The sequence below is a fragment of the Nerophis ophidion genome, linkage group LG24, assembly GCF_033978795.1.
Source record: "Nerophis ophidion isolate RoL-2023_Sa linkage group LG24, RoL_Noph_v1.0, whole genome shotgun sequence".
In the NCBI taxonomy this organism is placed as follows: domain Eukaryota; kingdom Metazoa; phylum Chordata; class Actinopteri; order Syngnathiformes; family Syngnathidae; genus Nerophis; species Nerophis ophidion.
In genome coordinates this window covers 37,119,641-37,143,464 of record NC_084634.1, presented here as the reverse complement: position 1 = coordinate 37,143,464, position 23,824 = coordinate 37,119,641, and the positions used below count along the sequence as shown (strand labels likewise).

General features: G+C 41.2%; 1 protein-coding gene across 1 annotated transcript in view; it reads left to right on the top strand.

The window, feature by feature from the left end:
• parp1 (poly (ADP-ribose) polymerase 1) overlaps positions 1–23,824 on the top strand; it is a 34,050-nt gene extending 10,226 nt beyond the window's left edge. The window contains exons 8-23 of the mRNA XM_061885764.1: positions 2,808–2,970; positions 3,044–3,184; positions 3,261–3,500; positions 6,585–6,650; positions 6,728–6,860; positions 6,931–7,126; positions 7,190–7,318; positions 14,794–14,877; positions 14,964–15,086; positions 15,176–15,304; positions 15,380–15,478; positions 19,179–19,331; positions 19,410–19,537; positions 21,210–21,271; positions 21,342–21,456; positions 23,459–23,824. Coding sequence (XP_061741748.1) covers positions 2,808–2,970; positions 3,044–3,184; positions 3,261–3,500; positions 6,585–6,650; positions 6,728–6,860; positions 6,931–7,126; positions 7,190–7,318; positions 14,794–14,877; positions 14,964–15,086; positions 15,176–15,304; positions 15,380–15,478; positions 19,179–19,331; positions 19,410–19,537; positions 21,210–21,271; positions 21,342–21,456; positions 23,459–23,540 — 2,043 coding nt within the window. The 3' untranslated portion in view covers positions 23,541–23,824. The remainder of the gene's footprint in view (positions 1–2,807; positions 2,971–3,043; positions 3,185–3,260; positions 3,501–6,584; positions 6,651–6,727; positions 6,861–6,930; positions 7,127–7,189; positions 7,319–14,793; positions 14,878–14,963; positions 15,087–15,175; positions 15,305–15,379; positions 15,479–19,178; positions 19,332–19,409; positions 19,538–21,209; positions 21,272–21,341; positions 21,457–23,458) is intronic.

Sequence of the window (23,824 nt, the reverse complement as noted above, 5' to 3'; positions counted from 1 at the left end):
ATGCTCCCAACTGTTTCTCTTGGAATGTGTAATGTCTTTGCTATTTTCTTATATCTATATCCTTTCTTATGAAGAGAAATTACCTCCTTTCTTGACTTCTTTGACCACTCCCTGGACTTCACCATGTTGCAAATACACCATTGACCATCTACAAGAAGCTGAGCGTCACGGTCTTTTTCGATCAGTTTAATTGTTGCTCGTTATGGTTCTAATCACATCTACAGATGTTTTCAACACCTGATTGAAAAGACCTTATTCAAATTCTGTTCTTAAGAGTTATGATCTTCAAGGGGTTGAATAATTTTGTCAATGAGATATTAAGAAAAATGTACTTTTTTGGTATTTTTGTAAAATACAGTGTTACAATTTAAGTTGCATTTGTCTATTTGACACATCTTTATTTGATATGACTATAAACAAAATACGGAATAAATGTCCAACTTGCTAAAACACCAAAATTGTGTGGGGGTTAAATAATTTTGATCACAACTGTACCAATCATGGTGTGGTATGTGGCTCTGGAGGGCCTAACATTGACGTGACTTGCGTGATGCAAGCAGAGAAATGTGTTGCCGCTTTTTCACTAGACCCGCACGCGCTCTTCCTCACTCTCTCGCTCGGCTGCCTGCTCGCTCTCTCTCTCTCTCTCTCGTGCTGTCTGTCCCTCCCCCGGCGCCGCTGTAACATTCCGGGCCGGGAAGACAAGCGGTCCGGTAGCTTCCGAAGCAATCTGCCGAAGGACCAAGCGACACTACAAAACTGGTGCACCGGACCCCGCGCTGATACTCCGACAGAGAGTCGCTGTGCGATTCGGACGTCTAACACGTTAGTCGTGATTTTAGCCAGTTCTGGGGCTAATAGTGCTACCATAACTGTAAACTCCACCCAATCCCGTTGCCTCCAGACAAAGACGTTTTTTTGTTATTTGGGTCCAAAATGGCTCTTTCTACATTCTGGGTTGCCTACACCTGCGTTAGTGGAAAAGCGGCAAATGAGTGAAAGCGACAGAAAACGTTGTCATGGAGACGAAGATTTTCTTACGTGCCTGGCTGCAGTCACACCGCGACACCTGTCCGTCAGCCATCCAGTAGCCTCCGAAGCACTCCGCCGAAGGACCGAGCGACAATACTAAACTGGTGCACTGGACCCCAGCCCTGATGCTCCGACAGAGAGTCGCTGTGCGATTCGGATGTCTAACACGTTAGTCGTGATGTTAGCCAGTTCTGGGGCTAATAGTGCTACCATAACTGTAAACTCCACCTCCTCCCGTTGGCTCCAGACAGAGACGTTTTTGATGGCTCGTTCAACGTTCTGGCTTGCCTACTCCTGCGTTAGTGGAAAAGCGGCAAATGAGTGAAAGCGACAGAAAACGTTGCTATGGAGACGAGGGTTTTCTTACGTGCCTGGCTGCAGTCACACCGCGACACCTGTCCCTCAATAATAACAGTCCCCGATAACCTGGACCAATTCAAACCGTTATTTTTTTTTAAATTATTGTTTAATTTGCATTGTATCACTACTTAATTCTCATTTTGTTCATTTATATTTTACTTTTATTTTGTGTTGGAAATAAAAATAAAGACATTTAAAAATATATTTTTTTAAATCTTTTCTTGCGACCCAGACTCTGCATCCAATGGCCCCCAGGTAAATTGAGTTTGAGACCCCTGCTATAAGGCTTATAATGTTTATAGTCATTGAAAATTTAAATAGCGCACAATAAGGCTGGGCGATATGACTAAAAAATGTATCACGATATAAGTGTTTCATATCAGTCGATATCGATAATTATTGATTAAAAAAAATATGTATTCTAAATAAAGACCAGGAGAAAAAAGGCTGAATTTAAATACTTATTTTAAATATAACCTTTAACCTTTAGAACGAGGTCAGCATTAGGAAAAACAGTCAGATAAATGAAAATGCTGGTCGATGTATAAATATTGACATTAAATAAATGCTTAATCCAACAAAATGTGCAAAGTATTCTAATTAAGAAATGAGTAGTGTACAACTCAGGCTTTAAAGCCATATTGGTAAGAATATATGCAAATAAAGAACAGTCACATTAAGCAAGCAGAAACAAACATGTCTTACAGAATATTGTAAACATCGGAATAAACTTGCGTCCGAACATCTGTGACAAAACAAACCTTCAGTCATTTATGGAAAAATCAAACCAACTTGAGCATATAAAAATAACTCGAGCAACAATTCAAACACTGCTTCACTTGGCTCAGGTGGTAAAATAAGTTTGTTGTGTTCCCAGACTTGCTCGGGACGACGACCTTGCAAAGTTTGCAGAGAGTATTACTCTGATTCGTATCGGACTTAAAAAATCCAAAATACTGCCAAACTGGTGACGTGGCGTTTCCTTTTTTATTGACAATTTCCTCTCGTGCTGCCGCACTCATATTCCCGTTTCTTTTCACTCCTGGTCGTCAGCTAGCCCTTGTTGTTTTTTTTCCTGTTAGCATTTCCCAGAATGCCTTGCGGTTCAGGCTCGGCAGTGATAGGTCGAGAGGCCAAAGCCTTTCCTCTGCCTACACCCCCCAGAATACCGTGCGGTTCCGGCTCGGCCTTACTTCCTATTTTTTTCTAACAGAACTCAGAGAAATTATCGAACGTTCTATCGACCCCATTTTCTATTGTCATTGATCACATGTCTATCGTTATATATATTGTTATTGTTTTATCGCCCAGCTCTAGCGCACAACTAAACTAACCTTTCTGACAGACCTGGGCTGTATGGCATGGAGGGCAGCTTAAATAATACTTATTTGCATTTTTTCTGTATTTGTTTTCAGGAATTTCATGAAGTGCCCTTCCTAAAAAAGTTCAAGTTTAAGCGACAGGACAGGCTTTACCCAAAAGAAACCCCCTCTCAAACGGTGCCTGCAGTCAAAGCCGAACCACTGGCGAGTGCCTCCAGCGCCCCCTCTCAGCCACTCCCAGAGGGTGGATCCTCAGGTGAGTGGCAAGTGCGCCTCTTGTGCAATGAAGAAGAAGCCGCCAAAGTGAAATTTGTACATGTTTACTGTAGAAAAACCTCTCACTGGTATGAAACTGTTGACTGTGGGCAAACTGGCCAAGAACAAGGACGACATAAAGGCCGCCGTGGAAGAAATGGGCGGCAAAATTAGCGCTTCAGTCACAAAGGCCACACTCTGCATCAGCACTAAGAGTCAGTAACCTTCCAACAAACTGACTTTTCAGCAAATAGTCCACCTTTTCAATTTACATTTTGTTCCCGCCCACAGAGGAAGTAGAGAAGATGGGCAAAAAAATGGAGGAAGTGAAGGACGCCGGGGTGCGCGTTGTGTCTGAAGAATTCCTCACGGACCTCAAGTCGTCGGGCAAGGCTGTGCAGGAGCTGGTCTCTTTGCACGCCATCTCGCCATGGGGAGCGGAGGTGAAAGTGGAGGCGCCGGCCCCACCTGCGTCCTCCAAGTCTAGAGCCATGGCTTCCAAGAGCACCGGCAGAGTAAAGGAGGAAGGAGGTAAACACTCAAAAATTTAAATAGTTTTACTGCGAGTATTTTAAGTTGCCAGCTGTCTTTCAGCTCTTTGTTATACAAAACCAGTGAAGCTGGCAAGCTGTGTACCGTATTTGTCGAACTATAAGTTGCACTTTTGTTTCATATTTTGGCCGGGGGTGCGACTTATACTCGGGAGTGACTTATGTGTGAAATTATTAACACATTACTGTAAAATATCAAATAATAATATTTCGCTCATTCACGTAAGAGACTAGACGTATAAGATTTCATGGGATTTATGGATGAGGAGTGACAGATAGTTTGGTAAAGGTATAGCATGTTCTATATGTTATAGTTATTTGGATGACTCTTACCATAATATGTTAGGTTAACATAGCAGTTGGTTATTTATGCCTCATATAACATACACTTATTCAGCCTGTTGTTCACTATTCTTTATTTATTTTAAATTCCATTTAAAATGTCTAATCTTGGTGTTGGGTTTTATCAAAGAAAATTTCCCCCCAAAATCCAACTTATATAAGTTTTTTTCCTTCTTCATTATGCATTTTCGGCAGGTGCGACTTATACTCCGGAGTGATTTATACTCCGAAAAATACGGTAATTTGTAAATAAAAACAGAAAACAATGATTTACAAATCCTTTTTGACTTATATTCAATTGAATAGACTGCAAAGAACAGATATTGAATGTTCCAACTGAGAAACTTCTTTTTTTTTTTTTTTTTTGCAAATAATCATTCGTTTAGAATTTGATGGCAGCAACACATTGCAAAAAAGTTTTGTCACAGGGGCATTTTTACCACTGTGTTACAAGACCTTTCCTTTTAACAACAATCTGGGAACTGAGGAGACCAATTTTTGAACTGGAATTATAATAATAATGGATAGCGCTTTTTGTAGACACTCAAAGCGCTTCACAGAGAAGTGAGAACCCATAAGTCATTCCCAAAGTTGGTGGTAAGCTACTTTCGTAGCCACAGCTGCCCTGGGGTAGACTGACAGAAGCGTGGCTGCCACTTTGCGCCCACGGCCCCTCCGACCACCACCTGTCATTCATCATTCATTCGCCAGTGTGAGCGGCAATGGGGGCAAGGGTGAAGTGTCCTGCCCAAGGACACAACGGCAACGATTTGAATGTCAAGAGGCGGGGAGCGAACCTGCAACCCTCAGGTTTCTGGCACACCCAATCTGCCCACAATGCCATGCCGCCCCAAATTATTTCCCATTCCTGCTTGATGTACAGCTTAAGTTTTTCAACAGTCCGGGGTCTCCGTTGTGGTATTTTAGGCTTCATAATGCGCCACACATTTTCAATGGGAGACAGGTCTGGACTACGGGCAGGCCAGTCTAGGACCCGCACTCTTTTACTATGAATGAATTAACTATTATTGTCATTGTGCATGTACAGGTACAGGTCCAACGAAATTTAGGTTGCTTCCGTGAGGTGCTTTGCATTAAAAAAAAAAAGAAGAAACCACACATATGCAGAAACAACACAATATACACAATATGCAAAATACTAGAGGCAATGTAAAAAACGAGACAATAAAAAGTATTAAACTGACTAGTGATACTGACTAAAGAAGACTAATGCTGATTCCCAATGTGCTGAGGGGGGGGGGGTCAGTATTTCCTACCTCCTATGCTGTGCAGGCTTTTTTATTTTGGATTGAATATGTAGATAACTATGGTAAATATTGTCCAGTTGGCATGTAACCACTGATTGCACAGTCCCGGATCGTGATTGGCCGGTGGCTACTATGAATTGTCTTGCTGAAATAAGCAGGGGCGTCCATGATAACATTGCTTAGATGACAACATATGTTGCTCCAAAACCTGTATGTACCATTCAGCATTAATGGTGCTTTCGCAGATGTGTAAGTTACCCATGCCTTGGGTACTAAAACACCCCCATACAATCACACATGCTGGCTTTTGAACTTTGCGCCTATTACAATCCTGACGTTTTTTTTCCCTCTTTGATCTGGAGGACACGACGTCCACAGTTTCAAAAAAAAAGTTGAAATGTGGGCTTGTCAGACCATAGAACACCTTTCCACTTAGCCTCAGTCTATCTGGCTCGATCTAAATGAAAGTGATTCGTAAATTGCGGTTCCACTGTGCCACCAGTCGTTAGATTGGATCCATTTGCCATTAACAACTTGTTGTGCAAATACAATATCATATACAGTGTTGCCAAGTATTTAAGGATGCCTGGTGCGATACATTGTGGTGGTCTGTAGCGTTGTATTAAAATTAGAGATGACCGATCATATCGGACTGCCGATATTATCGGCCGATAAATGCTTTAAAATGTAATATAGGAAATTATCGGTATCTGTTTCAAAAAGTAAAATTTATGACTTTTTAAAACGCTGCTGTACGGAGTGGTACACGGATGTAGGGAGAATTACGGAGCGCCAATAAACCTTAAAGGCACTGCCTTTGCGTGCCAGCCCAATCACATATCTACGGCTTTTCACACCCACAAGTGAATGCAAGGCATACTTGGTCAATAGCCACACATGTCACACTGAGGGTGGCCATATAAACAACTTTAACACTGTTACAAATATGCGCCACACTGTGAGCCCACACCAAACAAGAATGACAAACACATTTTGGGAGAATGTCCACACCGTAACACAACATAAACATAATAGACCAAATACCCAGAACCCTTGCAGCACTAACTCTTCCGGGGCGCTACAATATACACCCCACCCCACCTCAACCTCCTCATGCAATCTAAGGGAGAGCATGTCCCAAATTCTAAGCTGCTGTTTTGAAGCATGTTAAAAAAATAATGCACTTTGTGACTTCAATAATAAATATGGCAGTGCCATGTTGGCATTTTTTTCCATAACTTGAGTTTATTTGTTTTGTAAAACCTTGTTACATTGTTTAATGCATCCAGTGGGGCATCACAAAAAAATTTGGCATAATAATGTGTTCATTCACGACTGTATATATCGGTATCGGTTGATATGGGACAATCCAATAAGAGTTGGACAAAATCGGAAATTAGGCAAAAAAGCCAGTGTCGGACATCTCTAATTGAAACGCATGGTCACTCTTGCAGGTGGTAGCAAAGAAAAGAAGATGAAACTGACAGTCAAAGGTGGTGCTGCTGTGGATCCAGACTCAGGTATTCACATTGAGCTCAAACAGCACAGTGATGATCTCCTCGCTGAACTTGACTTATTGAGCACATGGATCTGTTAGGTCTGGAGAACAGCGCTCACGTGTTGGAACAGAATGGCAAAATGTACAGCGCCACTTTGGGTCTCGTGGACATCGTCCGGGGAACCAACTCTTACTACAAACTGCAGCTGCTTGAAGACGACGTACAGAATAGGTGTGTTGGTTTCCTTGCCATGGCGTAGTCAGCGCAACGAACGGCTTCCACAGTTGTCCTCGATGTGCAGGTACTGGGTGTTCCGCTCCTGGGGCAGAGTGGGCACCACCATCGGCGGCAACAAGCTGGATAAATTTGCAGACCAGCACTCTGCCCAGAGCAACTTCAAGTCCGTTTACAGAGAAAAGACCGGCAACGAATGGGGCTGCTCGGACTTCACCAAATGCCCTAATAAGTTCTACCCGCTGGAGATTGACTACGGACAGGTATGGACACGTTGGAAGCCAATATCTTTGCATGGTGTGACTGGACTCTGTGTTTCTGATCAGGACGAAGAAGCTGTGAAGAGACTGACGGCCACCGCTGGCACCAAGTCCAAACTGGACAAACCTGTCCAGGATCTCATCAAAATGATCTTTGATGTGGAGAGCATGAAGAAGGCCATGGTTGAGTTTGAGGTACTTGCACAGATAAGGCTTTACTTTGTGGACTGCAGTCTTATAGGGCAGTGGTTCTCAAATGGGGTACGTGTACCCCCTGGGGGTACTTGAAGGTATGCCAAGGGGTACGTGAGATTTTTTAAAAAATATTCTAAAAATAGCAACAAATCAAAAATCCTTTATAAATATATTTATTGAATAATACTTCAACAAAATATGAATGTAAGTTCATAAACTGTGAAAAAAAAATACAACAATGAATACAACAATTCATTGTTGACAGCTAGATTTTTTGTGGACATGTTCTATAAATATTGATGTTAAAGATTTCTTTTTTGTGAAGAATTGTTTAGAATTAAGTTCATGAATCCAGAAGGATCTCTATTAGAATCCCCAAAGAGGGCACTTTAAGTTATAGAAATCTTTATTTGTAATTGAATCACTTGTTTATTTTATTTATTTTTATATCTTTTTTTCCAAATAGTTCAAAAAAGACCACTGCAAATGTGCAATATTTTGCACTGTTATACAATTTAATACATCAGAAACTGATGAAATAGTGCTGTATTTTACTTCTTTATCATTTTGTTCAACCAAAAATGCTTTGCGGGCTTCACGGTGGAAGAGGGGTTAGTGCGTCTGCCTCACAATACGAAGTTCCTGCAGTCCTGGGTTCAAATCCAGGCTCGGGATCTTCCTGTGTGGAGTTTGCATATTCTCCCCGTGAATGTGTGGGTTCCCTCCGGGTACTCCGGCTTCCTCCCACTTCCAAAGACATGCACCTGGGGATAGGTTGATTGGCAACACTAAATTGGCCCTAGTGTGTGAATGTGAGTGTGAATGTTGTCTGTCTATCTGTGTTGGCCCTGCGATGAGGTGGCGACTTGTCCAGGGTGTACCCCGCCTTCCGCCCGATTGTAGCTGAGATAGGCGCCAGCGCCCCCCGCGACCCCAAAAGGGAATAAGCGGTAGAAAATGGATGGGATGGAAAAATGCTTTGCTCTGATTAGGGGGTACTTGAATTAAAAAAATGTTCACAGGGGGGTACATCACTGAAAAAGGGTTGAGAACCACTGCTGTGGGGTTGTCAAAAGTATTGATACTTCGATACCAAGTCAAAAACAACATGCAAAGTCAAAAAGCAAAACCAACTTTTCTTCCTTTTTGGCAACTGTTTTTGTTTACTTTATTTTTCGGATTATAAATCGCAGTTTTTTTCATAGTTTGGCCCGGGGGTGCGATTTATACTCTGGAGCGATTTATGTGTGAAATTATTAACACATTACCGTAAAATATCAAATAATATTATTTATCTTATTCACGTAAGAGACTAGGCGTATATCAGCAATCGTCACACACACGTCAACCAATAAAAATTTAGCGGGGGCGGGTCATGGCAGAAGTACATGCTACTACTTCCAGACCTATGAAAACATTGGCGGTAGCTTCTAAAAACTGAGAAGGGCTGAACAAAAATGGCACCGAAAAGGAAATCATATACTGCAGGTTACAAGCTGGAAGTAGTGAAATATGCAGCAGAAAACGGCAATCGAGCAGCAGAAAGAAAGTTCGGAGTATGTACTACGGTAATCTAAGTCACAGCATTTCAGAAGAGGCACCAAGCAGTGTGGGTGGGGAGCGTTTCCACAGATTGTCAGCCTGAAATGTGGGTGTCAGGGACAGACGCATAAGGACATTTTTACAACAAAATTCTAAAGCTTAGTGATGTATCAGATTGTAGATTTTTTTTTTTTACCCTTCACGTTCATTATTTGCTGTTTGTTGCATTTTTGTTGCGTTTCGCTTGATTGTAAAATACGGTGATCGAGCGGGGGTGTGACGTTCATATGTTGTCAATATTCAGTGTTTTATTGTTCATAGTTACCGTATTTTTGGGTCTATATTTCGCAGTTTTTTTTTCATAGTTTGGCCGGGGGTGCGACTCATACTCAGGAGCGACTTATGTGTGACATTATTAACACATCACTGTAAAATATCAAATAATATTTTTTATCTCATTCACATAAGTGACTAGACGTATAAGATTTCATGGGATTTAGCGATTAGGAGTGACAGATTGTTTGGTAAAGTTATAGCATGTTCTATATTTTATAGTTATTTGAATTAGTATTTATGCCTCATATCATGTAAACCTATTCAGCCTGTTGTTCACTATTCTTTATTTATTTTAAATTGCCTTTCAAATGTCTATTTTTGCTGTTGAATTTTATCAAATAAATTTCCCCCCAAAAATGCGACTTATACTCTAGTCCAGGGGTGTCAAACTCAAATAGAGAGTGGGCCAAAATTTAAAATGGAACAAAGCCGCGGACCAAGGTTGAACAAATTAACCTTTTAATAGGGACCCAAACAAGTTTTGCATTGCACATTGAACAAGCAAGGCTTATATAACTTTATAGTGACATGCAGAATCGAGTTTCAAATAATAATAATAATAATTAAAAAATATCAATGGCATATCAAATAAAATTTAAATACAAATTTAATGCCTCTTTTCTATTTGCAGCCTTCTGAGGTAAATATCAAAATATATTGTAGCGTCCCGAAAGAGTTAGTGCTGCAAGGGTTTCTGGGTATTTGTTCTGGTGTGTTTATGTTATGTTACAGTGCAGATGTTCTCCCGAAATGTGTTTGTCATTCTTGTTTGGTGTGGGTTCACAGTGTGGCGCATATTTGTAACAGTGTTAAAGTTGTTTATACGGCCACCCTCAGTGTGACCTGTATGGCTGTTGACCAAGTATGCCTTGCATTCACCTATGTGTGTGTAATAGCCGCATATATTATGCGTGTGGGCCTGCACGCTGTTTGTTTGGAGGAAATGCGGACGTGACGAGAGGTTGTAGAGAATGCTAAAGACAGTGCCTTTAAGGCACGCCCTCAATATTGTTGTCCGGGTGGAAATCGGGAGAATGCTTGCCCCGGAAGATTTTCGGGAGGGGCACTGAACTTCGGGAGGATTGGCAAGTGTGAGAAATTGCGGTGTTACAGCGGCACCGCTGCTGTGTAATTACGGTGGGCCAGCTGTAATGTTCATTTGATATTGCTTCAAGGGCCAAATTAAATTACACGGGGCCAGAGTTTGACACCCATGCTCTAGTCCGACCTAATTCGGCAGGTGCGATTTATAATCCGAAAAATACGGTATTTGGGATCCTCACAAACATTTCAATAAAATCCATGGAAGCATGGCCGAGATATCAATAAAACACTTTTTCCTCTTTTCAAATTAGCCCTTTGGAATTTGAAACTTTAGTGGCGTATTTTGCCTTAGAGGATATCTCCATATATGGTTAAGGTTTATCCAAAGAACTTTGCACGAGTTCGCCATTTTTATTCAGTTGGGGCGGTATAGCTCGGTTGGTAGAGTGGCCGTGCCAGCAACTTGAGGATTCCAGGTTCAATCCCAGCTTCACTGCCGTTGTGTCCTTGGGCAAGACACTTTACCCACCTGCTCCCAGTGCCACCCACACTGGTTTAAATGTAACTTAGATATTGGGTTTCACTATGTAAAGCGCTTTGAGTCACTAGAGAAAAGCGCTATATAGATATAATTCACTACACTTCACAGTTGTAGTCATTAAGCTCTTTCTTTTTCTCTATCCTCTCGTCGGGCAAACTGGCTCGAACATGCACATGTATGCAAAAATCCTCTTCCATTCGTATTAAAAAGTAGCGTCCAGGTCAAACTCTCTCTCAGTAGATAATAGGGCTAAAAACTACAACATGGCTGACGGGGTGGAGACCCGGTCAAAATGGGCTTGACCAGGAGGAGGGCTTCCGCACATAAATAAGACCACCCACAAAAGGGCTCATTCTGAGGAGACAGTCAGAAAGTGGCTTTAAATCTAACATTTTGACCAAAGAGTGTTTTAAATGTAAGGAAAAAATCATGATACAACACAAAAAAAAATGCATTGATTTGCTTATTTGTGTAGGCCATCCACAAACACGGATTTGGTGCTTACATTTCTCCCTTGCTATGAAAAAGTAAATATAATCGCTTCACAACACATCTGCTTTGCCAGAGAAAGACGTGGTAAAAGAGATCAGTTTATGGATGTACGCATAAACATAAGGAGGAAGTGACAGAGTGAGTGTGTCTTAAGTCATGCATTTATTGGCTAATTTGCTGAATGCAGCTCTTTTTAAGTGCCCTTGCCACATTGTAAAAAAAAAAAAGTGAACAAACAAAGAACATTAAAAATGGAAAAACAGAGCAAAGAGGCATAATGTAATGAAAAAAGCAGAAATGTTGATTCTGAATAAAAACACTAAGATATGTGTTTCAATATTTTTTTTGCCTTTTTTATGCTATTTCATAACAAATAACACGTTGAATAGAGAATGTTAACAGTATTGTGTTTTTGTACTTGATGGCTCCATGCCACTGCTGTCCTTTCTTATGTAAAATAGTTCATGACTGTTATTTATGAACATATATAAGCACAGAATCTTTGTTTTGATATGCTGGGAGACTGTGCTGTCTCACTACTGTTTTATTTTTAATGCATGTTAATAAAACATACAGCGCTCTTTTCAAAAACTCAAGACGATTCTTTCACAGGGTCAAAAAAACCCTAATATGAGTGTATAAAATAACGATTATAAAAAAATAGCAAAGGAAACCAAACAAATGCAGTTTGTGTGGTGTATTACTAAATGTAAAATATTTTAAAAGTCCCAAGTTTAAGTACAGTTACCCCTTGGCAAAAGATGTTGAAGCACAGTAATTTTAAATACTTGACAGTAGGGGCTGGGCGATATGGCCGATATTTTTAGGCCATGTCACGATACACCATATATGTCTGGATATTTGGCCTTAGCCTTGAATGAACACTTGATGCATATAATCACAGCAGTATGATGATTCTATGTGTCTACATTAAAACATTCTTCTTCATACTGCATTAATATATGCTACTTTTAAACTTTCATGCAGAGAGGGAAATCACAACAAAGTGTATTTATTAAACAGTTATTAAGCAGTGGCACAAACATTCATGTCATTTCCAAAACAGAAAGTGCAAGATTATCAGAGACATTTTAAAACAAGCTACGAGTGCACTTTTGTGCATGATGTCACTAAGATGACATATCAAAACAACACTAAATTCAAGTGCACTTTTTGTACAGAATGCCACTACAATAGTTTAAAACATATAAAGTGCATGATGTTACACAAGATATTTCAATAAGTGTCCAATAAAAATGAGCTGCATAATAGGAAATCAAATAGTGTATGTCCTTCGCTATGTGGTAGGTTCCTGCGGACGTTATCTCTTTCTGTTGTTGACTATTTTTTTCATACGGTGTTGATCTGGAAATGGTTGCTTCGGCATTTTGTTGGTGTGGCACTGGCCGGAGATGTTGACATGCGGAGTTTCAAGCACTCTTCATTCCCTAGCGGGTGACTTTTCAAATGATGCTAAACCTTAGCAGTGCTGCTACTTTTTGCAGCAACGCTTTTGCCGCATACTTGTAAAACATACCGTATTTCCTTGAATTGCCTCCGGGGCGCTAATTCATTTAAAACCTCTTCTCACTCCGGCGTTTACCAAAGGCATGCGGTAAAAGTTTCAGTGTGATGTAAGGATACTATCATGAAAAGCACATTTAATTAAAAAAAACGTTATTATGGTCTTAACTTTACTTATAAATAAAGTCCATGCGCAGCTCCTTCTGATCAAAAGCATCAATAACTTGTTTACAGAAGTCTTCCTTATCTTTATTTAGTTTTAAAAGTCTCTCTGTCTCGATGGAGATCTTCCTTTATTACCTCCTGCTTCGATTGAAAGTCCAGTTTGGAAACTGTTTTATTTTAGATATGTAATCCTCCATGTTAAAAGTGCAAGCGAGAGGAAAAAATAAACGATCGCTGCTCACTCTCGCTGCTTGTTGTCACTTCTTCTGCAGCCGAGTAGTCGCAAGAAGGATCACTAGCGCCCTCTACCACCAGGAGGCGGGTGTCATTTAATGACTCATATTTGACACACGCAGCTACGGTATATTAATAAAACACAGCTGCTTACTGTTCTTTTTAGCAAATTCAATAGCTTGGACCTTAAATCCTACTGAATAGCTCTTAATCTTCTTCCCAGTTTAGAAAACCAGTCCAGTTTAGAAAACTGCTATCAGACCGCTGCTATCAGTTAGCTTGGCTCCTCACGTGCGGGCGATGACAGCATTATCCTCGGTCAACTCCCCCTCCCGATCTCTTAATCCCACCGCTGCCACCATAAAGTGTTATTGTATAAATAATACACTGGCTATTTAGGACTGGAACATGCTTTATTTCAGCCCGGATGTTTACATGGCCACCATAGGAGTAGTGGTGTTACATCCTAAAAGGTCCGTCGTGCACCCCCGCGTCATATCCGTTCCCAGCACTCTTTGTCACTTCTTCTGCAGCCGAAGGATCACTAGCGCCCTCTACCACCAGGAGGCGGGAGTCATTTAATGACTCATATTTGACACACGCAGCTACGGTATATTAATAAAACATAGCTGCTTACTGTTCTTTTAGCATACCGGTATTCAATAGCTTGGACCTTAAATCCTACTGAATAGCTCTTAATCTTCTTCCCTTTATGCTATTTCAAATTACCGGTATTTAAATCAGCCTCCTCCATTTTGAAAATGATGACAGGGGAAGTGTCACTCGTGACGTCACGAGTTTGACCAGGCGGTAATACTAAGCATGCGCTAATTATTTTGCGAAGCGAGTTTGACCTGGCAGTAATTCAAGACAGGCGCATACTATATACCCAGCAGCAATTCAAGGAAATACCGTATTCCCACTTGAAACCAAACCACAGCCAGATGATGGACTCCATGCTGTTTTTCTGGGGAATTAATTCTTCCTTCATTTGTTACCACACATGTCGCCACCTCTCTGCTCCGCGAGGGCGAATGACGTTGCGACAGTATGTGACGTATGTAAGAAGGTGCGCTTGTTTTATGTCTCTGTGAGAAGGAGAGACAAGAAACAGTGTAGTGTAATGCCCGCAGCTAAAAGCAACCGCGTGAGAATGTATACCGGAATATCACATTGCAGTCATTTCCTATATCGCACAGAGACAAACCCGAGTATGTTCAATATATCGCCCAGCGATACTTGACAGTTTAAAATAATGAATTTAAAAGTGCATTCGTTCTGTTAGTTTTATTTATCGTGGTATTGGATAGGTATTGAAAATCATTGAAATTCACTGGTATCAGTATCGACCCACTGGGTCATCATTGTCACCGACGTCCCACTGGGTGTGAGTTTCCCTTATGTGGGCCTACCGAGGATGTCGTAGTGGTTTGTGCAGCCCTTTGAGAAACTAGTGATTTAGGGCTATATAAATGAACATTGATTGATTGATTGATTGACTCCTGGTATCATGACAACCCTACAGTCTCATAACAATTTAGCTCTTCCTGCTTCTTTGTGTGCATTTGTGAAGCTCTATTCTGTGTCCCGCTTCCAGATTGACCTCCAGAAGATGCCTCTGGGAAAACTGAGTAAAAGGCAAATTCAGAGCGCTTATGCTCTCCTCACTGACGTTCAGCAGGTCAGTTGACCTCGAATGTGTTCGATTTTTTTATGTTAAAACCAACTCTCAAGCTGTTTAAGATGATAATCCCCTTTCTTTGTCAGGCTGTATCGGATTGTGCATCCGAAGCCAAGATCTTGGATCTCTCCAATCGCTTCTACACCCTGATACCTCACGACTTTGGCATGAAGAAACCCCCACTGCTCAACAACCTGGAATTTATTCAAGTATGGGCACAGGATTTTCCAGTCTCCTCATGTTTGGATTTATGAACCCCATGCAGGACTTAAAGGTACATGTATTCATCACTGTCCAGGCTAAAGTTCAGATGCTGGACAACCTGTTGGACATTGAAGTGGCTTACAGTCTGCTAAGAGGAGGGGCCCAGGACAATGAGAGCGATCCAATCGACATCAATTATGAGAAACTCAAAACTAAGATGGAGGTCAGGACCACGCCATCACTTTGGGTTCGTTTTCAGATGTTGTGTGTTAATAAACTTTTTTTTTTTGCGCACCAGGTCGTGGACAAGTCCACAGAGGAGGCGGAGATCATTATGCAATATGTGAAGAATACCCACGCTGCCACGCACAACACCTATACACTGGAAATAGAAGATGTAAGTTTGCTTCAAATGCTTCAATCAGACCTCGTCACCTTTACTTTAGCGCAAAGTAATGTTGTGTTAATATAGCCTTGGTATGAAATGTAGTCTTAGTTTAAAGAAAAAAGTTACAATACTTCAAGAAAACTGTAGTCATTTTATCGGTATCGCATTCAAAAAGTAAAATGTATGACTTTTTAAAATGCCGGTGTACGGAGTGGTACACGGACGTAGGGAGAAGTACGGAGCAGTAGCGTCTCCCAGTCATACTTGCCAACCCTCCCCATTTTCCCGGTAGACTCCCGAATTTCAGTGCCCCTCCCGAAAATCTCTCAAGGTAACCATTCTCCCGATTTCCACCCAGACAACAATATTGGGGACGTGCCTTAAAGGCACTGCCTTTGTGTGCCGGCCCAATCGCATAATACCTACGGCTTTTCACACACACAAGTGAATGCAAGGCATACTTGGGCAACAGCCATACAGGTCACACTGAGGGTGGCCGTATAAACAACTTTAACACTTTTACAAATATGTGGGAGAACATCCGCACCGTAACACAACATAACAAATACCCAGAAACCCTTGCAGCACTAACTCTTCCGGGACGCTACAGTATACACCCCCGCTGACCCCCCAACTCAACTCTGCCCACCTCAACGTCCTCATGCTCTTTCAGGGAGAGCATGTCCCAAATTCCAAGCTGTTCTTTTGAGGCATGTTAAAAAAAAAAATGCACTTTGTGACTTCAATCAAACTGAGGAAAAAAGTTGTAATTTTACAGGGATAAGTTTGTGATTAGAGATGTCCGATAATAGCTTTTTTGCCCATATTACGATATTGTCCAACTCTTAATTACCAATTCCGATATCAACCGATACCGATATATACAGTCGTGGAATAAACACAGTATTATGCCTCATTTTGTTGTGATGCCCTGCTGGATGCATTAAACAATGTAACAAAGTTTTACAAAATAAATCAACTCAAGTTATGGGAAAAAAATTCCAACATGGCACTGCCATATTTATTATTGAAGTCACAAAGTGCATTATTTATTTTAACATGCCTCAAAAGAACAGCATGGAATTTGGGACACGCTCTCCCTGAGAGAGCATGAGGAGGTTGAGGTGGGCAGGGTTGCATCCCAGAAGAGTTAGTGCTGCAAGGGGTTCTGGGTATTTTTTCTGTTGTGTTTGGGTGTATATTGTAGCGTCCTGGAAGAGTTAGTGCTGCAAGGGATTTTGGGTGTTTATGTTGTGTTACGGTGTGGATGTTCTTGTTTGTCATTTTTGTTTGGTGTGGGTTCACAGTGTGGCGCATATTTGTAACGGTGTTAAAGTTGTTTATACGGCCACCCTCAGTGTGACCTGTATGGCTGTTGACCAAGTAAGCATTGCATTCACTTATGTGTGGGAAAAGCCGGAGATATTATGCGATTGGGCCGACATTCAAGGGCAATGCCTTTAAGGCATGACCTGATATTGTTGTCAGGGTGGAAATCGGGGGAAATTTGGGAGAATAGTTGCTCCGGTAGATTTTCGGGAGGGGCACTGAAAATCGGGAAGGTTGGCAAGTATGACTGGGAGACGCAACTGCTCTGTACTTGTCCCTACGTCCGTGTACCACTCTGTACAGCGGCGTTTTAAAAAGTCATAAACTTTACTTTCTGAAACCGATAACGATAATTTCCGATATCACATTTTAAAGCATTAATCGGCTGATAATATCGGCAGTCTGATATTATCGGACATCTCTAGTTGTGATATTAGTAGAAAAGATACAAGTTACTAAAAATAACATAATTGTATGAGAAAAATGTTGTAAGCTAAATGATAAATGGGTTGTACTGGTATAGCGCTTTTCTACCTTCAAGGTACTCAAAGCGCTTTGACACTACTTCCACATTTACCCATTCACACACACATTCACACACTGATGGAGGGAGCTGCCATGCAAGGCGCCAACCAGCACCCATCAGGAGCAAGGGTGAAGTGTCTTGCTCAGGACACAACGGACGTGACGAGGTTGGTACTAGGTGGGATTTGAACCAGGGCCCCTCGGGTTGCGCACGGCCGCTCTTCCACGGCGCCACGCCGTCCCAAGCTATATAATACAAGAAACTATGAATTGCTCAAAAAAGAAGACGAGTTTAAAAAATAATTTATCAGAATAAAGTCAAACAAATATAGGAGAAAATGGTAATTGTACGGAAATAAACTTATTGTATGTGGGAAAAAAATATTTAGCAAGCATTAGGTATTAAATGGAGACATCAACTCAAAAATATCAATACTGCAGTAATATTTGCCACGATATGAGACCAAACTATTCCGATCACGATTTTCAGTATCGTGGCCACTGATTGGCTCAGCATCAGGAAGCATTAATATATTTTATTAAAAGAGTGTAAAGGTGACTAAAAGATGTCAAGAGATCTCATGATGTTAAAAAAAAAGGAATTTAGAAGGTCGTAAACATTTTTTTTAAGCTCAAACTATGAAAATATTCGATTCATAATTAATAAATCTTACTTCGTGGAAATTATTTTGTCTGGAACCAATTAACAGCGATAAAGGAAGGATGACTGCATACAGGAAAAGTCCAAATTTTACAACATTAAAGAGCAAATTATTATATTATGAGAATAAACTCACAATATTGCCAGTTATAAAAGTCAATAAATGATGATTAACTAATTTTCTTTTTGTGATTGTACAAAAAAATTTTACACTCAGTTTTTGGGCTTAATGGTTAGAGCGTCCGTCCTGAGATGGGTAGGTTGTGAGTTCGAACCCCGGCCGAGTCATACCAAAGACTATATAAATGGGAGCCATTTCCTCCTTGCTTGGCACTCATCATTGGAATTGGGGGTTAAATCACCATAAATGATTCCCGGGCGTGGCCACTGCTGCTGCCCACTGCTCCCCTCACATCCCAGAGGGTGACCAAGGGTGATGGGTCAAATGCAGAGAATAATTTGGCCACACTTAGTGTGTGTGTGACAAACATTGGAACAATCTATTTATTTATATATATTTATTTATTTTATATATATTTATATAATATTTATATATATTTATTTAATTATATATGCACCTTATTGCGGGCTTCACGGTGGCAGAGGGGTTAGTGCGTCTGCCTCACAATACGAAGGTCCTGCAGTCCTGGGTTCAAATCCAGGCTCGGGACCTTTCTGTGTGGAGTTTGCATGTTCTCCCCGTGAATGCGTGGGTTCCCTCCGGGTACTCCGGCTTCCTCCCACCTCCAAAGACATGCACCTGGGGATAGGTTGATTGGCAACACTAAAATGGTCCCTAGTGTGTGAATGTGAGTGTGAATGTTGTCTGTCTATCTGTGTTGGCCCTGCGATGAGGTGGCGACTTGTCCAGGGTGTACCCCGCCTTCCGCCCGAATGTAGCTGAGATAGGCGCCAGCGCCCCCCGCGGCCCCAAAAGGGAATAAGCGGTAGAAAATGGATGGATGGATGCACCTTATTGCTTTTTTTTATCCTGCACTACCATGAACTTATGTAACGAAATTTCGTTCTTATCTGTGCTGTAAAGTTCAAATTTCAATGACAATAAAAAGGAAGTCTAAGTCTTTAACTTTAATCAATTTACCGCCCATGATATGATACATTTCTGTGTTAGCATTCCAACTCTTTTTTTGTTTTCAGTGCAGCCCTAATACTTTGTACAACCTGTCATTGTAGATTTTCAAAATCAGTCGCGAGGGAGAGCGCCAGCGGTTCCGCCCCTTCGAGGAGCTGCACAACCGCCAGCTGCTGTGGCACGGCTCTCGTACCACCAACTACGCTGGCATCTTGTCTCAGGGCCTCCGCATCGCCCCTCCAGAAGCGCCTGTGGTGAGTCCATGTTGCTCCACCAGCTGAAATATGCCATTGAACACAGGAGGTATCATTTCTATATTTGTGTTTTCATAGACTGGCTACATGTTCGGCAAAGGTTTGTACTTTGCCGACATGGTGTCCAAGAGTGCAAACTACTGTCACACATCACAGTCCAACCCAGTGGGACTTCTACTGTTGGCGGAAGTGGCTCTCGGCAACATGTAAGTGACATATTCCTGAATAAACTCTTTCCGTCCTACAAACCCTGTTTCCATGTGAGTAGGGAAATTGTGTTAGATGTAAATATAAACGGAATACAATGATTTACTAATCCTTTTCAACCCATATTCAGTTGAATGGACTACAAAGACAAGATATTTGATGTTCAAACTTTTTTGCAAATAATAATTAACCTAGAATTTCATGGCTGCAACACCTGCCAAAGTAGTTGGGAAAGGGCATGTTCACCACTGTGTTACATCACCTTTTCTTTTAACAACACTCAATAAACGTTTGGGAACTGAGGAAACTAATTGTTGAAGCTTAGACAGTGGAATTGTTTCCCCTTTTTGTTTTATGTAGAGCTTCAGTCGTTCAACAGTCCGGGGTCTCCGCTGTCGTATTTTACGCTTCATAATGCACCACACATTTTCAATGGGAGACAGGTCTGGACTGCAGGCGGGCCAGGAAAGTACCCGCACTCTTTTTTACGAAGCCACGCTGTTGTAACACGTGCTGAATGTGGCTTGGCATAGTCTTGCTGAAATAAGCAGGGGCGTCCATGAAAAAGACGGCACTTAGATGGCAGCATATGTTGTTCCAAAACCTGTATGTACCTTTCGGCATTAATGGTGCCTTCACAGATGTGTAAGTTACCCATGCACTGGGCACTAATGCACCCCCATACCATCACACATGCTGGCTTTTGAACTTTGTGTCGATATAAGTCTGGATGGTTCGCTTCCCCTTTGGTCCGGATGACACGATGTCAAATATTTCCAAAAACAATTTGAAATGTGGACTTGTCAGACCACAGAACACTTTTCCATGTTGCATCAGTCCATCTCAGATGATCTCAGGCCCACAGAAGCCGGCGGCGTTTCTGGATGTTGTTGATAAATGGCATTCGTTTTGCATAGTAGAGCTTTAACTTGCACTTACAGATGTTGCGACAAATTGTATTTAGTGACAGTGGTTTTCTGAAGTGTTCCTGAGCCCATGTGGTGATATCCTTTAGAGATTGTTGTCGGTTTTTGATACAGTGCCGTCTGAGGGATCGAAGGTCACGGTCATTCAATGTTGGTTTCCAGCCATGCTGCTTACGTGGAGTGATTTTTCCAGATTCTCTAAACCTTTTAATGATATTATGGACCGTAGATGTTGAAATCCCGAAATTTCTTGCAATTGCACTTTGAGAAACGTTGTTCTTAAACTGTTTGACTATTTGCTCACGCAGTTGTGGACAAAGGGGTGTACCTCGCCCCATCCTTTCTTGTGAAAGATTGAGCATTTTTTGGGCAGCTGTTTTTATACCCAATCATGGCACCTACCTGTTCCCAATTAGCCTGCACACCTGTGGGATGTTCCAAATAAGTGTTTGATGAGCATTCCTCAACTTTATCAGTATTTATTGCCACCATTCCCAACTTCTTTGTCACGTGTTGCTGGCATCAAATTCTAAAGTTAATGATTATTTGCAAAATAAAAAATGTTTCAGTTTGAACATCAAATATGTTGTCTTTGTAGCATATTCAACTGAATATGGGTTGGAAAGGATTTGCAAATCATTGTATTCTGTTTATATTTACATCTAACACTATTTCCCAACTCATATGGAAACGGGGTTTATAAATTAATGCTGATGGTGCATTTTTTTCCCTTTTTCAATTTTAGGCATGAGCTGAAAAAGGCCTCTCATATCACTAAATTACCAAAGGGCAAGCATAGTGTTAAAGGTATGAAATGAGCATGTTGTCTCCCAGTAATTCCTGCTTCACGTTGACTCTGGTTTTCCTTTTCTTGCAGGTGTGGGTAGAACTGCTCCCGAATCAAGCGCGACTACCACTTTGGACGGCGTACACGTGCCTCTGGGAAAAGGAACCAACACCAACATTGACGACACAAGCCTACTGTACAACGAGTATCCTTTGTTACGTTCACCTGCTGTCTACTTTTGCACACAACTCAGAACTGCCTGAAAAACAAAACGAAAAAAAACATGTACCTTATTTTCCGGACTATAGGGTGATCCGGATTATAAAGCGCATTAAAGGGGTCATGTTGATATTTTTATTTTCTAAATGTAAAAGACTTCATTGTGGTCTACATAACATGCAATGGAGGTTGAATAGTCAAAATGTTGCATATATGCAAGTCGCTTTCTGACAGTTGCTTCAGGTTGTGCCGTTTAGTGGGCGCTCTTATTCAACAGTGTCTTCTCCCCGTCATCTTTGTTGTAGCGGTGTAGCGTGCAAGGACGGGAGTGGAAGAAGCTCCATCTCGGAGCCGGCCCCCGGGGCGCCCCGCCTCGCTGCAGGTCCGCCGGCCGCGCCTCCTCACAGACCTCCACCGCCAGACCGCAAACCTAAACGTCCTATTGGGGGAGCGGGAAAGGAAGTCGGCCACGGCCACCTGTGCCCCCAGTCTTCTTTTCCTTTTTCACCATTTCTTCAACTTTTCCCTTGACTTTTTCCTTGTTCGTCATCTTGTTCTTCTTCTTCTTTTTCTTCTGCTAGTTCTTCTTCTTGTCCTTCTTCTTCTTGATGTTCTTCTTTTTCTTGTTCTTCTTCTTTTTCTTCTGCTAGTTCTTCTTCTTGTCCTTCTTCTTCTTGATGTTCTTCTTTTTCTTGTTCTTCTTCTTGTCCTTTTTCTTCTTGTTTTTCATCTTCTTGTCCTTCTTTTTCTTGTCCTCCTCCCTTCTTGTCCTCCTTATTCTTGTTGTCGTTCTTCTGCTTGTTCTTCTTATTCTTGTCCTTCTTCTTTTTCTTTTTCTAGTTCTTCTCGTCCTTCTTCTTGTAGTTCTTCTTCTTGTCTTTCTTCTGTTTCTTGTTCTTCTTCTTGTCCTTCCTCTTGTTCTTCTTTTTCTTGTCCTTCTTCTTGTTCTTCTTTTTCTTGTCCTTCTTCTTCTTGACTTCTTCTTGTCCTCCTTCTTGTCGTTCTTCTAGTTCTTCTTCTTGAACTTTTTCTTGTTGTTCTACTTCTTGTCCTGTCCTTCTTCTTTTTCTTGTTCTTCTTCTTCTTGTCCTCTTCTTCTTCTTCTTGTAGTTATTCTACTTGTCATTTTTCTTCTTGTTGTTGTTCTTCTTCTTCTTGTTGTTCTTCTTCTTGTCCTCTGTACTCCTTATTCTTCTTGTCCTTTTCTTGTCATTCTTCTGCTTGTTCTTCTTATTCTTGTCCTTCTTTTTCTTCTTCTAGTTCTTTTTCTCATCCTTCTTCTTTTTCTTCTTTTTGTTCTTCTTTTTCTCGTTCTTCTTGTCATTCTTCTTCTTGTCGTCCTCCCTTCTTGTCCTCCTCCTTCTTCTTGTTGTCCTTGTTCTTGTCGTTCTTCTTCTTATTATTCTTCTAGTTCTTCTTCTGCTTCTTTTTCTTGTTCTTCTTCTTCTTGTCCTTCTTCTTGTCGTTTTTCTTCTTGTTCTTCTTCTTCTTGTCCTCCTTGTTGTACTTCTTGTTGTTGTCGTTTTTCTTCTTGTTCTACTTCTTATCTTTCTTCTCTTACACTGTCTTCTTCTTATTGTTCTTCTTGTTGTTGTTCTTCTTCTTCTCTTCCTTCTTCTACACTCTTCTTCTATTTGTTCTTCTTTAACATCTTCTTCAAAAACTTCTTCAACTTCTTCATCAACAACTTTTTCAACTTCTGCGGGAGGGGGACAGGGGGCATTTGCCCCCCCAACTGGTTCAGTTTCAAATGAGAAATTTGTGATTGATGAATGAGTTTGACGTGGTAACACGCACTCATCTCCAACAAAATGAAAGCGATGAAAGCTGAGATGTCTAAAGTGCGGTCTGTGGTTTTGTTTTTTTCTCCCCATGGTCCAAAGTACATAGTGAACATGACAGTAAAAATGTATAATGTCTTCAATGTCTGACACTTGTAATTGTGCTTCTACGTGACATGTCTGCTTTTTCCTTAACAGTCCTCACAGATACATTGTGTATGACGTAGCCCAAGTAAACCTGAAGTATCTCCTGAAGATCAACTTTAATTACAAAACTTCCTTGTGGTGAAAGCACCACTTGAGTTCGATTCCCTGCCGCAAGACGCTCAGGCAGAGGCTCGATGCTCATTGTCACTTTATTTCTGTTACTTTGTGTCCTATTTTTCCAGCAGGTTTACTAGCCAGCCACATCTACTCTGAATACTTTCCAGACTACCACGTTTGTAGCTTTAGTTTGAAAAACGTGTCGAATTTCCCCCAGTTGGAATACTGTAACATTTGACATCAACGTATTTGCAATGATTGTCTCCTCAGCTGTCTTCCCTTGCAAAAATTAAAATGTATTTCTAAAAA